We start from the raw sequence: 19,775 nt of genomic DNA on the forward strand, positions 1-19,775 counted from the left end.
GTTCAGATATCAGTGGTATAAAAATAACACACCCGTGTCTCAATCCTTTATGATGCTGTTGAAGGTCCACGTGTCTGTTTGCAATTGGACGATAGAGGGCGCAAGTAAGCAAGGAACAAGCACTGCTGGAATCCAGACACAATCACTTTTTCTCTGCACCTCCTGTCCTCGCTCCCTGCTTCTAATCAGTCTCGTGCACAACGTGAATTTCAACTCACTTCAAGTCGGTCCAGTTATGCAGTTGGTCAGCCACGCAAAACAGCGTTAGTACGCTTTTATTTTTTTTAAATGTTCTTCTATAAAATCACAACGTACTGTGGTTCGCGCACGCAGCCTGTCCCGGTACTTGCATGCGTCATGATTTACCCCCCCCCCCCCCCCAAAAAAAAAACCCCACATAAAATATGTTAGTTTTAACGGTCCAGCACCCACACAACCCTCTTACCCGGACGCCTGGCCCAAACGCGCCGGTAACCTATACTCGCGCGTGCTCATGGAAAGGTGGGGGTGAGTGAGGTAAAGAGAGAGAGAGAGAGAGAGCGAGCGAGCGAGAGCAAGGAAGAGAGAGGAATATCATTTGTGCGTCCCTCTCCGCGTGCTGCAGAGAGAGGCTGCCGACACACGTCTGCAGGCGAGTGGACAGGTCGCCGCCTTCGCCAAGAAAACCAATCACCCCCACTCCTAAAAAAATTAATCACACAGGATTAATATCTATTTTGCTGCTTTTTCGAGCACTTGTCGGTTTGTGTGTGTGTCTGTGGAGCTGCATCGGACCGGGAAACAGAACTAAGTGACTTGCAGTATGAGAGCAGCCCGAGCAAGGTGGCTTGTTTTTTCCCCCTCCCTCCACACTTTTTACTGACTCGCGTGGACATATCGAGCACAGAGGAATATTGCCCGCTAAAGAGAGATCCAGCGCAGAAAAACGTGAGTGGCTATGCTAACAGCTTGCACTTACTGCTGCCCCGACTGGCGCCTTTTACGCGCGTGAAATTCCGTGGTGCACCGAGCCTTTTTTTTTTCTAGCACCGCTGAGGCGTCATTTAAATTCATAGAGGGGGAAACTTGCTGTCTTCCACTGCAGCAAGTGTGATGTAGACGAAGTCTCCTTTTATTCCAACATCCAGACGACCACAGTGATTTTTCGATTTTTTGTCATTTTAGTGGACACTTTTACAAGGGAGCAATGAGGACTACTGGTGCAGTGGACTATTTATACTACTGTATGCTCATCCTGCAGTTTGTGCATCAGCCCGCTGCCAAGCAGGTGCTCCGGTACCGCCTGGCTGAGGAGGGACCGCCGGACGTGCGAGTGGGCAACGTGGCCGCCGACCTGGGCATTGTCGCGGGTTCCGGCGAGGTGACGTTCACGCTGGAGTCCGGCTCGGATTTTTTCAAGATCGACAACATCACGGGCGAGCTCACCACCAACGAGAGACGGATCGACCGTGAGAAATTACAACAGTGCCAGATGATATTCGACGAGAACGAGTGCTTCATCGATTTTGAGGTGTCCGTCATCGGACCGGCCCAGAGCTGGGTTGACCTCTTTGAGGGAAAGGTCATCATCTCAGATATAAATGACAACACTCCTTCTTTCCCCTCACCTGTGCTGACGCTGTCTGTGGAGGAAAACAGACCGATCGGAACCCTTTATCTGCTGCCCACAGCCACGGACCGAGATTTTGGCAGGAATGGGATCGAGAGGTACGAGCTCATTCAGGACAGCGTGGAGAGCTCCAGGCGCTCCTCAGGAGACTCGTACTCAGGGAAGAGGAGATTTGATGAGGGCGCAAGCAGGAGCAGCGTTTTTGAGCTGCAAGTCGCCGATACCACCGACGGTGAGAAGCAGCCCCAGCTCATCATTAAAGGGGCACTCGATAGGGAGCAGAGAGACTCCTACGAGCTCACGCTGCGCGTTAGGGATGGGGGGGATCCCCCGCGTTCCTCCCAGGCCATTCTGCGGGTGATGATCACCGACGTGAACGACAACAGTCCTCGGTTCGAAAAGAGCGTGTACGAGGCCGACCTGCTGGAGAACAGCTCCCCCGGCGCCCCCATTCTGCAGCTGAAAGCGGCCGACGCGGATGTGGGGGTCAACGGTCAAATCGAGTACGTGTTCGGGGCGGCCACGGAGTCCGTGCGGAGGCTGCTGAGATTGGACGAGAGCTTGGGGTGGCTAAGTGTGCTGCACCGAATCGACCGTGAAGAAGTGAGCCAGCTGAGGTTCACGGTGATGGCCCGTGACCGGGGTCAGCCGCCCAAAATGGACAAGGCCACTGTGGTGTTGAACATTAAGGACGAGAACGACAACGTCCCCGCCATAGAGATACGGAAAATCGGACGCATTTTCCTGAAGGACGGCGTCGCCAACGTGGCTGAGGATGTGGTGGTGGACACGCCCATCGCCCTAGTGCAGGTGTCGGATCGTGACCAGGGCGAGAACGGCATCGTGACCTGCACTGTGGTCGGCGACGTGCCCTTCCAGCTCAAACCGGCCAGCGAGATGGAGGGTGAGCAGAATAAAAAGAAATATTTCCTCCATACATCAGCAACGCTGGACTATGAGGCCATGCAGGAATACAACGTGGTCATAGTGGCAGTGGACTCCGGCAGCCCCAGCCTGGCAAGTAATAACTCTCTTACCGTCAAAGTGGGTGACACCAATGACAACGCTCCCGTCTTTAACCTCAACGTAGTGGAGGTGTCATTCTTGGAAAACAACGCCCCTGGTGAGAGGGTGACTACGGTGGCTGCCAATGACGCAGACAGCGGGAAGAACGCAGAAATCAGCTATTCCCTCGACTCGTCTGTAAATGGGATTTTCTCCATTGACACAGACAGCGGCGACATCCGCGTGAACGCCATCCTAGACCGGGAGCAAACAGAGCGCTATGAATTTAAAGTCATAGCTAAAGATAAGGGGGTGAACACCTTACAGGGCTCTGCTACGGTCGTTGTCCTTGTGGCGGACAAAAATGACAATGAGCCAAAGTTCATGCAAGATGTGTTTACATTCTATGTCAAAGAGAACCTTGAGCCAAACAGCCCAGTTGGCATGGTTACAGTCATCGATGCAGATAAAGGTCAAAATGCAGAAATGAGTCTTTTTATTGAGGAGGAGGAAGAGATTTTTTCAATCGAAAATGATACAGGGACAATTTTCTCCACTCTGTCGTTTGACAGAGAGCAGAAAAACACGTACACTTTCCGCGTGAAGGCCGTGGACGGGGGTGACCCGTCCCGGTCGGCCACTGCCACCGTCTCGCTGTTTGTCATGGATGACAATGACAATGCACCAACCGTCACATTCCCGATAAACAGCTCCTACACCCTCCTCCCGCCCTCGAGCAACATCAGAACTGTAGTCAGAACGGTCATTGCCACAGATACTGACACAGGCATCAATGCCGACCTCAACTACAGTATCGTCGGCGGGAACCCCTTCAGGCTGTTTGAGATTGACGGGGGCACTGGTGTGATTTCATTGGTGAAAAAGCTCGAGCAGAAGCACTATGGACTGCACCGGCTTGTGGTCCAGGTGAATGACAGCGGGCAGCCCTCCCAGAGCACCACGACGCTCGTCCACGTCTACGTTAATGAGACACTTTCCAATTCCACTGTGGTGGAGGCACAAGTGGCAAGAAGCCTGAGCACATCTCTCAACACCAACATCGCCGGCGATCCCAATTACGACCTGAGCAAACAGCGCCTGAGCATCATCATCGGCGTCGTTTCGGGAATCATGACGGTCATCCTCATCATCCTGGTGGTCGTCATGGCACGCTACTGCCGCCCCAAGAATAAGAACGGCTACGAGGCCGGCAAAAAGGACCATGAAGACTTCTTCACGCCACAGCAACACGACAAGTCCAAGAAGCCCAAGAAAGACAAGCGCAAGCAGAAATCCAAGCAGCCGCTCTACAGCAGCATCGTCACAGTGGAGGCCTCCAAACCCAACGGCCAGCGCTACGACGGCGTCAATGAGAAGCTGTCGGACAGCCCCGGCATGGGCCGCTACCGTTCGGTCAACGGAGGCCCCGGCAGCCCGGATCTGGCCCGGCACTACAAGTCCAGCTCGCCGCTCCCCACGGTCCAGCTTCACCCGCAGTCACCCACAGCCGGCAAAAAGCACCAGGCGGTTCAGGACCTGCCCCCGGCCAACACATTCGTTGGCACCGGAGATAACATTTCACTGGGATCGGACCACTGCTCTGACTACAGCAGTCAGACCATCAACAAGTACAACAAACAGGTAAGAAGATGCATCTCCATGTTCCTTTTCTTTTTCCTCCACCACTCTTAAATGTATTCCGTTTCCTTCTCTTAGTGTTTTGTCTGGCGTAATGCGTTCTGACAGGGCTAGTCTCAGTAGTCGTGTTGCCTTTATGGTGCTAATGTGTGTCAAGTTAGCAGTATTGATCTGTTTTGGTTTGGAGTGCCATTCACATGCAATATTGAAAGGGACCGTAATGGTTTAGATTAGCTCATCGGAGGGGTATTGTGGCCACTCGGGCCGGGGCTGAACTTTTTTTCAGTTGCTGCTAATGTGTTTAGAGGGTTGCAGACAGCTCACACAAGGGTTTAGTTTGCGGTTAATTTATACCAGAGGAGCAGGGTAGTAGTGGGGGGGCCCTTCTCCGCCTCAGACAAGGCGGCCTTTTCTTCTTGTAGAAAGGGGAGGCAGGTAGATTAGAGTTCATTGCAGAGCTAACACGCTTTCTTACCATCTGGTCATCAGGTCACGTTAACGTTCCAATGCGTGTTTCATTCCACTGAGATACAATTTAACATTGTCTTTTCCATCACCATCGATATTGTGTCTTACTTTATCTCTTCCCCCAAACCGCTTTTTGTGTCTCGTCTGCTCTCCAGCAAGTTTGAACTCCCTTCTGTTTGCTTCGCCACAAAAAAATAAAAAACGCTTTTGGCCCAGCATAAAAACATGGAGGCACGGCAAGAGAATAAAAGTCAGCTGATTTGCTGAGGTGCTTCGTCGGGCTTGATTAGGCAATGAAATGAATTATTGATCCGTTTCTGCTTTTATTTGACATCTAGTATATCTTTTTTTTCTCAGCCCTGTGTGGTGCATCTCCAATAGCAAGCGCCCACCCATGCCGTACAACCTTTTATTTTCCACCCCCCCATTCCCTGCCTGTCATCACATCACAGCCCTCGCAACGCTTCACTCATTCCCCCTCGAAACGCTTCACTTGTTCTTCTTGGAGGGGGGCTTCTTTTAAATCTTGGTTGTGCCCTCTAAGTTTTATATATATATATATATATATATATGTGTATATGTGTGTGTGTGTGTGCGTGTGCATATATATGTGCATCCCCCTCCGCCCCTGCTGCTACTTCTCATCCCAACACTCACAGCTTCTAATACTGTCTATTTGCCCAGCAACTCCCCGGAGGGTGTTGAGCGCTGTTGCTTTTGGATGTCTCCTGCATAATTAAAAGGGCACTCTATCCTCCGCATTGTAGTGTGTGTCACTGTGCTCAACTTATATAATTATTTACCGCTGCATGTTCGCCGCCGCTCTCTGCGTTTCTTGCGACACCGGGCCTAATCGACACTGCCCGTATTATTATGCGCAAAGTCTTTTCCGGTTATCTTTAAAATGCAATTTACATTTGAAGGGATTTTTAAGTGGCTGGGTGATCACTAATTGGAGTATTGACATCTGCCGAGTACAGTAGACATATTGCATTTTATGGCCTTTCTAATGATCCCTCTCCTTGGTCTGTCCGTGGGAAGAGATAGAAACAGGCACAAGAAAGACGGCCCTGTTTGAAGGTACAGAGAAAGGCCCCTACTGTTTCGACAAGGGCCCTCGGGGAGGGAGATGGGGTCGCGGGATAATACCAACCATTCACTGTAACCTCTCGGTATCGGGTTTCTTTTCTCTGTCCCCTCATCCTCCTGATCTTACCGTAATTGCAGAAGCAACCTGGCCAAGTGGGTAACCAGGCAACTGCACGGGTTTATCAGCCTTTCTGTTTTAGCAGAGTCATTAAAAAGCAACTTGATCTGGACATTGCCCACCACTCCGGCTGATAAAATATTAACAAACTGTCTTAACACATAGCTGCCTCCTCATCCTCATCATGTGCACCCCGCTGGACATTTAACTTTATTATTCTTGGCTGTGGTTTCCATTCTGAAAATAGTGAAGGGCGTGCTTTCATGTGGTGAGGATTTAAATCACTTAGCCATTAAATTAGCAAAGGTCATCTGCTTTTGTTTTATCATTGCACCTTAAAAGGATCACTTTTAATCTGTGGTGATCCTCAGCAGCTTGTAGTCTCTGCTCACGTACACAGACCCCCCCCCCCCCCCCCCCCTTCCCTGAGGGCAAGCGAGGCCTCGGTCCACACGCTTATACCACAATTTCTCGCCTTAGGGCCAGTGCAGCGAGCACTACTGGACTTTTAACCCTGTGGTCACCTTCCCAATGCTTTGCCTTCCACTCCAGTTGCAACAAACCACACAACCACCTGAACAGTATTTGTAGCCATCTAAATATTCACAGGAAAGCAATATGGAAATGTGGTATTTTGCCTGCGGTCGTCATTTTTTGTTGATGTGCAAAACACTGCTTTCTAATCCAGTGTTTCACCAACCTTTATTGAGCCAAGGCTCATTTAAGATTTCAAGTCTCAACTGCGCACCGCCAAATAAAACAAAAAAAGTAACAAATGGAAGCCCAGGTTATGATGTACCTTCTGCCATCTTGTGGAAGAGCCTTTAATTTTTCTGCCAGTCGTTATACGTCACTTGCCTAGATAGATGAACAGATATACTGTATATTATTCTTCATAAATAAATAATTCACACCAATTAGGTGAATTTGGATGATGTTGGCTGAGAATCCCAGAATAAATCCAATTTTTTTTTTATTATTATTTCCAGTCACACAGCAAACTGACATCCAAAGCTAATGAGCAAAAGCTTAACTCGATAATGCAAAAAAAGTGCACTTCCGTTTGTCATCGCTAATTTGCTTTAACTGTACGCCGATCCACTTTCCTGTATGTCTATATACTGTATATACAAGTGTACTGTATTTCACAAAAAAAGAGCTGGGTCAAAAATAAACTAATTACTGGTGAAAAATTGACCACCACTTGAGTCAATTTGACCCAACTTTTTGGGTTATTTGTTTAACCTAACAAGTTGGGCTGAATTGACTCACCGATTTTTTCCAGAAACAGATAAAATATTTATGTGGTTTTATAACTTTACATTTGATGGGTGAACAAACATTCCAGAGACTCCATTATGTGTTAAAAACAACAACGAAAACAATTAGCCACTTTTAATTTTCCCAGGCTGGCTTTCGGACAGTTTTATCTGTGAGGCCACTTAGGCAGTCAGTCACTCATCAAGTCCAATAAGGTACAAAAGAAGAGATTCCACAGGAGCTCTCGAGTTTCATCCCACCAGCTTTGAGGTCAGTTTAGTAAGCCCAATCATTGCCCAGCAACCGCTTGTGCTAAGAAACTCATACGCCAGCTAACGAGAAAAGGGTACAAAAAAAAAGTCTGTGTGAAAAGAGGATAAAATAAGTTGTTTTTCAAATGGCCCATTATTGTCATCCTTGGTGGTGCAAGCGTACCACCAGCCGAGGCTAAGTTGATATAACTGCGTTTGGATCTATTATAGATAAATTCAATCAATGATTTCCCAGCCTTTTGTTTACATGCTGGGGGGAAAATGGAAGCGGTATCAGCCAAGTGGTGCTCATGAAACTGCGGCAGAAAGCCATTTTCGACAATAATTTGGTTTGGTGATTTGAATGGATTTGCTATAACGCAATTAATTACTAAACTAAGAGACTCACCTAATAAACTAGCAGAAATGTTAAGGGACTAAAAGGGAGGGATTTCTATTGATGCATAATGCAGGGCAGGGGCTTCAAACTCATTTTCTTTATGCCACATTGTATTTATGGTTGCCCGGTTACAATGGCAAAACCACACAAATTTATTTTTGAGGAATAAGCTTGGTTTTGAAAAAATTAAGTTCCAAAGTCACGGTATCCTGTATGTTTTGTGTGGCAACCTTAAAAATCATGTCATCTGATACAAAATTGCCTATGCATTTGTTTTTGATCAATTTGTCATAGCTTGTAGAAATATGGTGGCTCTTCGCTGCGGACCTTGAGTTTGACACCTGTGGTGGAACGGGTGATCTTTTTGTGATGAAAAACAAAGCTTTGTCTTTCCTCTCAGCCTTCTCTCTGCCTATGATAAATGCACCAGTGAGCTCGAGATTCCTCTCAGAACAACAACAAAAACCCACTCGTGATTGAAGGAGCCCGCTCCGGCTCTCGACATCTGTCACGATAAGAAAGATACCGAGAGAAGCGGTTGGAAACAGAGAGCGACTTTCGAGCCCCGCTGCCTTGATTGCCCGGCACGCCGCTGATTGCGAGTGTCGGCGTCGCGGATGTCACCTCTCCGCCACCACTTCTTCCAATTTGCCGTCATCAAACGTGGAATTTGATTTCACGCCGCCCATTCATATCCGCGCCTATGCCGCTGTCGGTTTTGCCAGGCCGCCGTATCGCACACTTGTTTATCCGCGGCGATTGTTAGCGGGAGTTTGTACAGCCAATTGACTTTTACAAGGCTCCCAGGGTCTATGATGTACTACGCTAGCGCCGCTGTTTCCTCGTACTGCCTCCCTGTATCGACTGCAGGAGTCCAGGCCGGCTGGATGGGAACATCACTTAAGCTGCGCCGCGGTCAGACTCGGGGGAATAGTTGCCTGTCGACCCGCCGCATTGCAAACACAGATCAGACGTGAGGCTTGTTTGTGTGACTAACGGGCACGACGGCGGTTTTGTGTTCGCTGCGACGCTGTACCTCATCAAAATTGCAAAAATGTCTGGCAGAGGCGTTATTGTAGTGTGGCTAGTTTTGTCGTTTTGTAGAAAAAGGCCTCAGGCAGTCTGCTGTCTTGATTCAATCAGTCTGTGTTCTTTGTGGAATTCTGTTTAGCAGAGGTGGGAGCAAGTCACATGTGCAAATCATGAGTGAGTTTCAAGTCTTAACCTTCAAGTTTCAAGGAAGTTGACTGTGGGAAAAATCAAGCAAGAGTTGCGGTTGATTCAATGCCTTGATTTCAATTAAACGCATAACTGACTTGAAGATTAGGTCATGTCTGATCGGTTAGCTCAACTAATCGTAGCTTACCTGTTTGCAGGTTTTCGAGTAATAGATGAAGTAATTAGACATTCTAAATTCAAGTTCTAAATTTCGGCGACTCAAATCTGACTCGAGTCAAGTCATTTGGCTTGAGTCCCTACACTTGTTTGCCTCTGTGGCTCTTGAATGAATCAAACGAATCATCCACAAGCAGGTGCGCTGACATGGGGCCCAAGATGACAAGGAGACAGCCAGAAGGGTCCGCAGCCCCCTTGTTGGTGGGGTGGACATTGATTTAAAGCCCCTCCCGCTGGTCGCGTTGTCTTACTCGGCCTTTGCAAAACATGAAAATAAGAGCTGTGAACGCTGGACACGCTGGACACGCTGATCCATAATTTACCGTAAGTGCAACCCTTTGCTCTGGCAGCCAATTGTAGAGCCTGTCAGCGCAAAGTGGACTTGTTTATGAAGAGGAGTAGACAGGTGAAGAAGACGATCTTATTCACTCCGCCAAGGCTTTTAAGAGATCTCTCTTTTGCCCCAGCCTTTGGAGAGGGACAAGATGTTGCTAGCTTGCTGTGTGTGATTTGACTCAATCAAAAACTTTAGGTTTTGGCTTTCAGGAACAAATTAAACATGCAAAGTACCACTGTATGTTGGGAAAGTGACTTTGAACAGGAGAAAAAGGTAGTGCCTTGGGTATTTAAAAATGAAAAGAAAGAAAGAAAAAAACTGCAACCTTCACCCTGGGTTCAGGTTCACATTGATTTTCTTACGGCTGTGACAGCACCTGTTCCTGCGCAATACTCCCACCCCTCCCTTTTCACTTTGACCTTCCTCCTTTGCAATGCAACAGATCTGAAATATTAACAAGTGCTGAAATCTACCGACTTTATGAGACACATTAAGGTCTGACTGAGGATAAATAATACATTCAAAAGCTTTACATTTCTAAGGTAGCCTTCCATTAACATACTGTAGGCATACTCTACATATTAGCTAAGCAGCAGAATAGAATGGCACTGACAAGAGAACCGCTTGACTGCTTGTATTAGCCCCCCTTTTGGTTGTGTGACCCCCCCCCCCCCCCCCCAGCCTCCAAATGAGATTATGTGTGTGTGAAACAGGAGGTGCAGCACTCGCCGACCATCCATCAAAGCCTGGGGGTGGGAGGGCGAGGGGGGGCAGCGCAGAAAAATCAGCGCCTGTGCGCTCAGTGGGTGCGCGTTGTACAGTATCGGAGTGTATCCTGCGAGGGACCGCCGCGGCGCCTCCTCTCCATCATCCTGCACGCCAGGCAGCGACATGCCTGAAAGGGTTTCAATATCCTGCATGAATATAAGTGTGCGTGCGAGTGCGTGAGGTGTTTACTCAAGAAATGCTGCTCGTCATATTAGAATGTGTGTCTGGTCAGTACACATACTCGGCACACGTGGTGGCCGTGGCTCCGGGTGGAGGGACGCTCGTTGGTCAAGGCACTTCACACGCATTGCCTCCAGTGCTATACTCACACTGGTGAATGGAAGGTGCGAATGTTTGGTGGTGGTCGGAGGGGCTGTAGGCGCACACTGGCAGCCATGCTTCCGTCAGCCTGCCCCGGGGCAGCTGTGGCTACTTAAGCTACAGTGTGAATGTGTGAGTGCATGAACAATGTATCCATTCCATTGTAAAGCGTCTTTGAGTGTCTAGAAAAGCGCTATATAAATCCGATGCAGTATTATTATCATTATTATTATGTGCATAGAAACAGGGGGGCTGCGGGTATGACCAATACCTCAACTATGAGAAGTAAGGTTGGTGGGTTTTGTTGGGGTAGGTGTTAGCTGTGTTGAGGCTAATGCAATGTAACTTCCAAAGAGCTGGGATTATTGTCTGATTTGGCAATTTCTTTACTAGATTTAATCTTTCAATTTGGCATTTCCACTAAATTTGTCATGGAAGACACTATCTCAAGGCACAGCTATATATATTGATGAAAATAACTGATGTTAATTAAAAAACCTTATTCAGTAAAACATGCAAAAATTCAACACTTCATTTCATCCGTGCCCAAAAAATCAGATATCAGATTTTAATCGAATCGGGCACTTGCAGTGGAAATCAGCCTTAAAGTACTGGCGAAAGAAAAAAAGTTGTCAGAAGGCTAAAAGGTCAGACTAATACCGTGTATTCTCTATAGCCCGTCTGTTGGAAAGTGGACTGTAGAACAGAGATTCTCTAATTCTGCTTCTCGTCAGACAAATGGATTGAAGAACTCCAGACATTTAATTTAGCTCCAGGCGGTGGATTTGCAGCATCTTGCCCACTAGTTTGGGATTTAGCTTTGATATCACCTTTTACTCTTTGCACCATCTCAAGAGGGAGTTATCCTCTCTCTCTCTCTCTCTCTCTCCCCAGCAACAAAGTCCTTAGCAACAAGCAGTAAATCAACCTGGCCACCGGGATGGAGCACAACAGCCATTTTGGATTGAAAATGAGTGGGTAAACCCTGGCACTGGAATAATACCACTTTGCTCTGTTTGCTGCAATCATGAAGGGAGAGAAAGGAGAATTGGTGGTGGGCGGGTGGCCTGCTATAATCAAGACTGAAATACTGGTCTTTGGCACGGTTCATTTAGCTGCAGTTGCTCCTGTGCAACACTTGGGACCCAATTGTAAAGTAGTCTGGATTCAGCAGTGGGAACTGCCTTGGGAGAGGTATTGGTCTGTTTGTGAAAATAGAGAATGTTGTTACATTTGTTGTTCCGTTCAGGTTGACGTAGTTAAGGAAATGACGTCAATCAAATTGCGGTGCCTGCGGGATCGTAAATGATTAGACTGTCAAGGCAAGTTTTAGTTTATTGGTTCGCAAATTTTTTTCTATTCCTATAAAGTTGACGTTAGAAACGTGATTTAAACGATTAAATGCAAATGTATTGAAGTTTGAGAATCACTGTTCGAGAATCAATATCGCAAAGAATCCAATGCAAGTGAATGACGAAAGCCTATCCGTTCTGTTTTGGGGGCGGCTTTGACAAGTAGCTAAGTGGCAGCACGCTTGACATTTAAATGTGTGTCGTGGAGCTCCCTCGTCGGACATTTGCCGTTTATCCGTCATCGGAATTCCTGCCGGCGCTGCGGCAAATGTTTGAGCAGCTCCGATTACTTTGCCCCCGCGAAGCCAATCGGGAGGTGATTGTTTGATGTCAGCGCAAATGTGCTTAGCACGCAAACCTTGCCACCTCCCTCTGCTTCCTCCATGTTTTTTTTTTGGGGGGGGGGGGTGGATTTATGTCAGGGCATGCACGCATGTGTGTGCCGACTGCTTTGAATCTCTTTGAATAAGCTTTTCTTTACCTAGGCAAGCCTCCTCTCGTCGAGAATTGGGGACATGACACGACAATTGGAGACCTTGTAATTTATGTTTAAAACGTGAGCATTATCAGTGCCAACATGGTTTTGTTTGAACAAGCAGGGGGATTCTGGCGAGGGGCCTCAGTCGCCGTTTAAAGCGTATGCCTGTGTTTGCCCAGGAATCCTTGGTGGGCAATCCATTGTTACTATGGCAATATAGCGCTACATCTCCCCCACCCACTGTTAACTTCTCCCATGGCAGTATGCCTGGATTTTGGCGGACGGGGTGGTGTCGGGGGGATGAAGCAATTTTACAGCTCTCCCATCAATGCCGAAAGCATCGCTCAGAGACAGCATCCCCCTCAAAAATGTCACCACACTCTAACAAGTTGGCCCACGGTTGGATGAGGCACAGGAACGCCGTGTTCCACTCAAATCATGTGATAAAGCCACCTGGGGAAGCAGGGAACGTTTCAAACGGCAAGGTCCCTGAATGCTAAATTGGCAGTGGTTGCTTCACCACAACGGGCTCATTTCATCACCATGTCAAAGCCTCGTCGGGAGCCGTAATTCACTGCCTTCCCTTCTTTCGGACTTCCGGCTCCCCAAGATCAAATTAAACAATGAACGAAGACCAGTGATGACACAAGGCCACATAATCCGCTTTGGATTAGTCACTGGTATGCTCAGGGTTCGTCCGTAAGGACAGAGGCGGCTTGTTACCTCCACTAAGGAGCTGATGTTTTCATTAGGGCCTCTTGGAATCTGTTTTTATTTTGATACATTTTCCATCTGGCTTCACCATCTCTGAAAATCCACAATTGTGAGTACCCTGGTGAAAATGTACTGCAGTGCAACCTTGACGAGCGAGAGCGACAGACGCACCAAAAGAGATAAGCAGCCAAACACAAGAATACGAAATGAAAGCAAGGTGCATGGCAAATGGCCAACCGGAATTGGAGTCAAAGCTCCTGATGTCACTGAGAAGGCACACAAAAATACACAAATACACTACGAGATTACCGTGTGACTTTTGGCTGAACTTGTTGTGGTTAGGGATTGTAACATGAACCAGTTTATCAGAAGCACAATTTATTATATCTGTCAGCTGTTCAGGATATACAAGCGAAAAACAGTCTCGCGGATGTGTGCCTGAAACTGAACAGGAAGTCAGCCATTTTGTTTTGAAGCAGCCATTTTGGGGTTAAAACGGGTTAAAAAACTGACCTGTAAAGTAAAAAAAATTTTTTAATAAAAAAATAATCCTTTGCACCCTCTCATGGGCATGTCTATGATACCAGACCACACGGCAAACTCTCAAGGACCAATGTCTGAAAGAGACACCCATATTGGTTTGAAGCAGCCAAATTGGCTGGAAAGACAGTAAAAATATTGTCAGCTTCGATTCAGTGTAGCTCAGCTACTAGTAACCTCCTGAAAATTTGCGAACACCACATTCGAATGGGGTATAATGAGCTTGATATGACTAAACCCAAGACTTAAGTCGCACATTAAGATGCCAAGTCAAGGCTTATACTTCAAATAGTCATTCATCCAAAAAACAAACAAACAACACAATGTGAAGCTGAATTGCATGCAGATTAAACGGAGATGGCGGCAAACAAAAACAAAAGACAAAGATAGTAGTCGTGGTGGAAGGAATAGACATGCAGGCAACCCTTTGCTTGGAATCTGAAGCTGCAGCAGGCAGCTGAAGATCGCCTGAAGCTTATTCGTGGTTGACTCTACATTTACACACCACAATGCATGTCTTGGGCAATTAGCTTGGATAAATATCCAGTATTTGCAGGTGGGACCTTCCTGGCAACATTTGTGGAAAACCTCAACACGGGCTACGGTCTCGGTCTGAAAGTGCCCTGTGGGATGTAACTCGAGCTGCAGTCCTTTTGTCATAGCTTGAATAACTTGGCCTATTTAACTACAGAAGTTGAGGAGAGACCGAGATGATGAGGTTGTGAGTAAGGTAGCGGGGTGTGAGTATGAAGAACACACATTTTTGACACGAGCGAATCGTATGGCCATTTTTCATCCGCTTCCACATGATTTCAAAGGTTGCCGAGCCCCAAGAAGCCTCGCAGCGAGCACCTGCTTGCCAATTTTTCAAAGTTGTCACTCCCTTTCCGTGTATTGGCGTGTGCTGCTGCACAAAGGCCCTCCTCCCGCCGCTGTCGCTATTATTGTTGTCATTGTGCTGATGCAAGGTAAACACCGTGTCGCCCGCCCCCTACCCTTTCTGTCGCCACAATGCATCACTTAGACCTTTATGTAGCAGTCACACTGAGGCGGAGACGGCACATATTGTTTCCGGCGGCGCCCGTGTTTTCGACAGCACATTTGAAGGATCGTGCAAACGCCGGGAAATATGACTTGTGTGAATAAGCGTCGACGGCTTGCAAAATCCAAGGACGCGGAGCCTCGACAGTTCATCAGATTCAGTATGAAGTGTCGCTACCCTGCTTGGTAATCACATTTTCCTCCGCCACTCTCAGTTCTCAACATCCTTGCACCTTCTGGGCGCAGGAGAAAACAAAACAAACGCCTCACACATGCTGCCGCGCCCACGCGGCGGCACTGAGAAAGGAGCTGGCCCGGATGCAAAGATACCTTTCTGCTCCTGTTCCTGAAAATGACTGAATCACACAAAAATCCCCAACCCTTGGGAAATTTCATTACATATTCATTCAAACAGCTAAATTGTTTTAAAAAGAAAAAAAAGAAAGCCGAGGCAGACGCGAATGGCCAACATAGATCCCAGAGTTTCAGGGTGGTAAAACTTATAAACATGTTTGCTTTCGGTTTATTTCCCAAAACGACAGTGACGAGCGTTCTCGTGTGGTTTGACTGAACGCAGAGGTCAGGATCTGAGCCCTCAATCAGCAGGTTTTAAGCAGCGTGGCTTCCAATTAGCTCAGGAAGTTAGCAGACATTCCCCGGATGCCTTCCCCCAAAGAAAACTGTCAAGGACACACCCTGCAGGGGTATTGACTTAACTACTTGACGGGCTACAATGCAGACTTACACAAATACTTTCACAGCCTTTGCAGTAAACCGACACCTTGGCAAACACCCTCTACTATAATTTCCCAGACAATGACTGGCAAGTAGGTTTTGTAATGACGGAGACGTCTTGTTACCTCCACCAATGAGGAGATGTTTTCATCATGGCCCTCTAAGAATAAAAATGTGAATTATCCAAAAATTTAAATCACTAAAACAGGTCTGGAAAGTTGGAAAAATGACAAACATAACAAGATACACAAAAAAAGGCTCGAGGGTCCATACCGTAAATTGAACAGGGAGTCGGCCATTTTGGCTTGAAGCAAGCAATCTAAGTCTTTTGACTTAGTCTTTTAACAAACTGTGACTACAATTTTTTTCCCAATGATCCCCAATTGGAAGAACGTATCCTACAAGTTTGTTATTTTTTGTTGCCTATACAATCCAACACGAGCGGTCAGTCCGAGGATTCGCAATGAAAAAGCTGGGGACGAGGGCCCTTTCGTCATGTTGCATGCTGTTTTCGTTAACTTATTGGTCAAGAACAATATTTCAATTCTTCGCAATCTTTTTCTCACATTTTCATTCCATTATGCATGAACCCTAATTAGAAAAGCATCTTCAAAATTGTTTGTTTGGCCTTGGTGGAGGTCAGCGTTCTACCGATTGCTTCTGTTGTCTGCCCTACTGCTGCACAGTCATTGTGTGATCTTTACCACACAGCATGTCACACGCAGTCCTGCTCTTCCTAATTAAGCTCTGTTTACCTCAACGCACTTAAAGCGCTCTCTTGACTAATTATTAGGCATGGGGGCCACGGGGGCCTGTTTGAACTCTCTCACAGTGTTGACAGAACGCTGAAGCCAGAACCCGAGTCATTCCCCCTGGATCGTCCCTCTCGGTGCGTCCACGTCTGGCCTTGTTGATTGTGCGTAATGGTCGATCACGCCACAACGGCTCTAATTAACAGGTCAAAAACTTCAGCATGGAAAAAGTAAAAAACAGACCAAACTGAACTCGACACAATTCAGCTCAACAAAACATTCCTTCTACTCAGTCTAATGGTTGAACACACACATATACATAGGCACATTTTCTCTCATACACTTCCACATTATCCCATGCAGCAGCCCATTTTAATTAGTTTGAGGTGAGGTGCGTAGAGATGAGGGTCACACTTGCCATTCCGGCCCAAATGGAGATGTGTCCTGAGAGACGGCGCTTGTTGCTAATTTAGGGCTGCTCCTGGGTCATTGCTTGCCCTTAACTCATTTGCTCCCAAAAACGTATAAATATGTTCTATTTTAAATGGTGTAAGTGTCCCAAAGACGTATGTATACGTTTTTTATGTTTTTTATGCTAGAGCATATAGAAGGCTTTGAGATGCAGCCTCTCAACTGCAAAGAATGGTTAAAAAAAATTGGTGGTTATTACACAAACGGCCAGCAGGTGGCAGCAGAGCAAAAGAGATCAACCAGGGCAATATTGGAAAAAAGCTAATTTACTCACAATTCTAAATAGATTTGTGAATAATAATGAAACTTAGCTATATTCTAATGCTAATTGCTGCGAAATAGAAACAGATAGAAATGTATTTTTTTCCTGATGAAAGAAGAGACTCTAATCTTTCTTTTGGTAGGTTCCATGTTTTTTACAGCAATAGAACACAATATTCTGTGGGCCTTGCAAAATCTGTAAAAATCCAGTAAAACAACCAGGAGTGAAGGGGATTGCTTCAGTGAAAATGGCTGGGAGTGAATGAGTTAAGAGCTAGCTAGCATTAGCTCAAATGCTAAATTAGCTCATGAAAAATATACACCTTACCTATTAGCGTTTTCTTCAAATTAGATGGAGAGGTTTTTTTGAACAAGCACAAGAAAACGTCTTATTGGAGCCAACAACTTGAAATGAGTCTAAGGTGACCAGATGTCCTTGATTTAAACAGTCCCGATTTTGAGCCTTGTGTCCCCAGTGCCAGTGGATTAGTCCAGTCAGCAACCCAATTGTAGCAATTCATATGAAAAAACAATTAAAAAGGAATTTAACTCATCCACATATAATCGCTAACAGACGTGTTTTCGTCATACTGTAACTCGAACTACTTCCTGCTTCCGTGTCTAAGAATCATGGGAAATGTAGTCCTACTAGACTAATGCTGCAGTCGCTACTCGCCAGACAGACCCAACGCAAGTTGGCGGCATATTTCCAATGCTACAATACGGGACCGATGCGAGGTAAATGGCATAGCCAGGTCCCTATTGCTGCCGGGACTGAGCAAAATTGACTAGCGATTGTTGTAAATAATTCCTGGTGAGAAATAATACTATACTGTATTTGATTTTCAGTGAAATTGTAGTGTCCTGGGTTTCCATTTTGAAAATCCGGTCACCCTATACAAATCTCTCCTAACCTCAACCCAACCTCTCTGTTAGAGAGTAAAACACAGCAGCATGGAATAAAGACCTCGTCCTTTCTTGAGGCTAAAATGACCACCTATGCTCCTCCTATATTGACATTTTCAAATAAGCATTCATACAGAGAAGGTATCAGGTATGGATTTCCAGTAATGGCAGTTACTGACAACGCTCGGTGCTCCCATCATGCCATAATGGATGTGGGTTGGGGAATCGATGTTGGATAAACAGCAGGCCTTCGTGTTTGAATGTTATTCAAACAAGCGCCAGGTCCAATCTCTGATGGGAACGTTTATATAGAGCACCTGGCTCTCCAGTGCAGCCTCGCTCTCCGGGTCTGTCTAGACGGGTGTTTCCAGCACGGTCGGCATTTTATCAGACATAAAGAGGACCTCCTGTATACTTTCACCTAACAGCTTTGGATATACAGCCGCTGAGATCAAGAGCATACGACTTAATTCACATAAAGCGGGTACGCGTTTGCCTGTGGATGTAATCGGTGTTGTAAGATGACATTTTATCGGCCTTTGAATCCACAAAAACTTGCTCTGTTGTATTGTTTTCTTTACGTTTACAAGAGGATTGACAATAACTCACAGCAGAAGCACCTCGGGGAGCACCATCTGTCTGAGCCGGAGCAATCGAACTTTTTTTTTTTTTACGTGACAGGCAGGAAGATGGCAAGGGCAAAGTTGTGCCTAGTGATAGAAAATGTGCAAAATGTCACCGACTATGACCTTTGAGCACTTTTTGAAGCCATCCAGGTCTGTTTAAGACAAAAGAGGTGATGATTCAACGCCACCGACATCCACAGGAGACATCGTTTTCCCACAGTCATATATACTTTTATTACCAATGAGTTGCGTGCAGGTATGAGCGGATTTGACGCTCTGAATCCAATTGCAAGTTGAGGAAGCCAACGTCTCCAAAGGCGGGGACGTGAGACTTGACAAAGGGAATAACAAAAACGCGTTCTTGCTTTTTTGATTCCTCTCACTGATCGCTAATTACGCTCCGACAAGGCTCTGCGTTAAAAAGAAACACAAAGGGGAACAAAACGTTGGGAGGGGGGGTGCTGTTAGTACTGTAATTACATATCTTTTGTGATAGGCTGGAACCAGCATACAAGCAGTTGTTTCACTCAAAACAAAGGGTTCCAATAGAGTCTGGATGAATTGAAATATTCGTCCAAGGAACTAAACACAAACATTTGTGTACTTGCATGAAATTGAAACTATTCCCTTTTAATAGTTGTTTATTGATTATGGTAATATCTGAAATGCATATATAGCACAATAAGATGTAGCCTCTTTGATCCTTTACAACTTAAGCGTTAAATTTGGCTCCCACAGATTGGATTCGATTGAACCCAGGTTAAGAACTACTGCTCGATATTATACTGCTCTATGGGCAAGAAGGCTAACGTGCTTTCAGGGACAACATTGTAGACCCGTGCAAGGTTGGAATGGGTAGAAAACAAAAAAAGGGAAAATATTAGGTGGGAAGGTGCCTTAATTCCAAGATACACAAATTGCCGATCAATTCTCACACACTAGTGCCCACTGTTCATAAAAGCCACCTTGAGTATGCCAGTAAACTAATCTAAACGACTAACTGATTTTGACACATGTTCTCAATCAATAAACCATAAAAAAGTGTGTTCAAACTTACAAATTCCCTACAGGAGTTAGGATGGTGGAGCACGCTTGGTGCCACGAATTGCAGTAAGGCAGCAAGCATTCAACTCTTAAATGTCTGAGGAAGTGTTTCTTCTGAGGCTTGAGGCAAAAAAAGCTTCACAACCGCTGCGGTGCAATTTGGATTATTAGTGTAATGATCGTCTGCCGTCTCCGG

General features: G+C 46.3%; 1 protein-coding gene across 8 annotated transcripts in view; it reads left to right on the forward strand.

The window, feature by feature from the left end:
• Positions 1-595: 595 nt before the first annotated feature.
• Positions 596-19,775, forward strand: part of pcdh7b (protocadherin 7b) — an 85,248-nt gene continuing 66,068 nt past the window's right edge. For all 8 annotated transcript variants that reach the window (XM_086059877.1, XM_086059878.1, XM_086059879.1 and 5 more), the window contains exon 1: positions 596-4,255. In XM_086059877.1, coding sequence (XP_085916003.1) covers positions 1,187-4,255 — 3,069 coding nt within the window. In that variant the 5' untranslated portion in view covers positions 596-1,186. The remainder of the gene's footprint in view (positions 4,256-19,775) is intronic.

Source organism: Leptonotus elevatus, chromosome 17 (genome assembly GCF_054856555.1).
Source record: "Leptonotus elevatus isolate MCC_2025b chromosome 17, RoL_Lele_1.0, whole genome shotgun sequence".
NCBI lineage: Eukaryota > Metazoa > Chordata > Actinopteri > Syngnathiformes > Syngnathidae > Leptonotus > Leptonotus elevatus.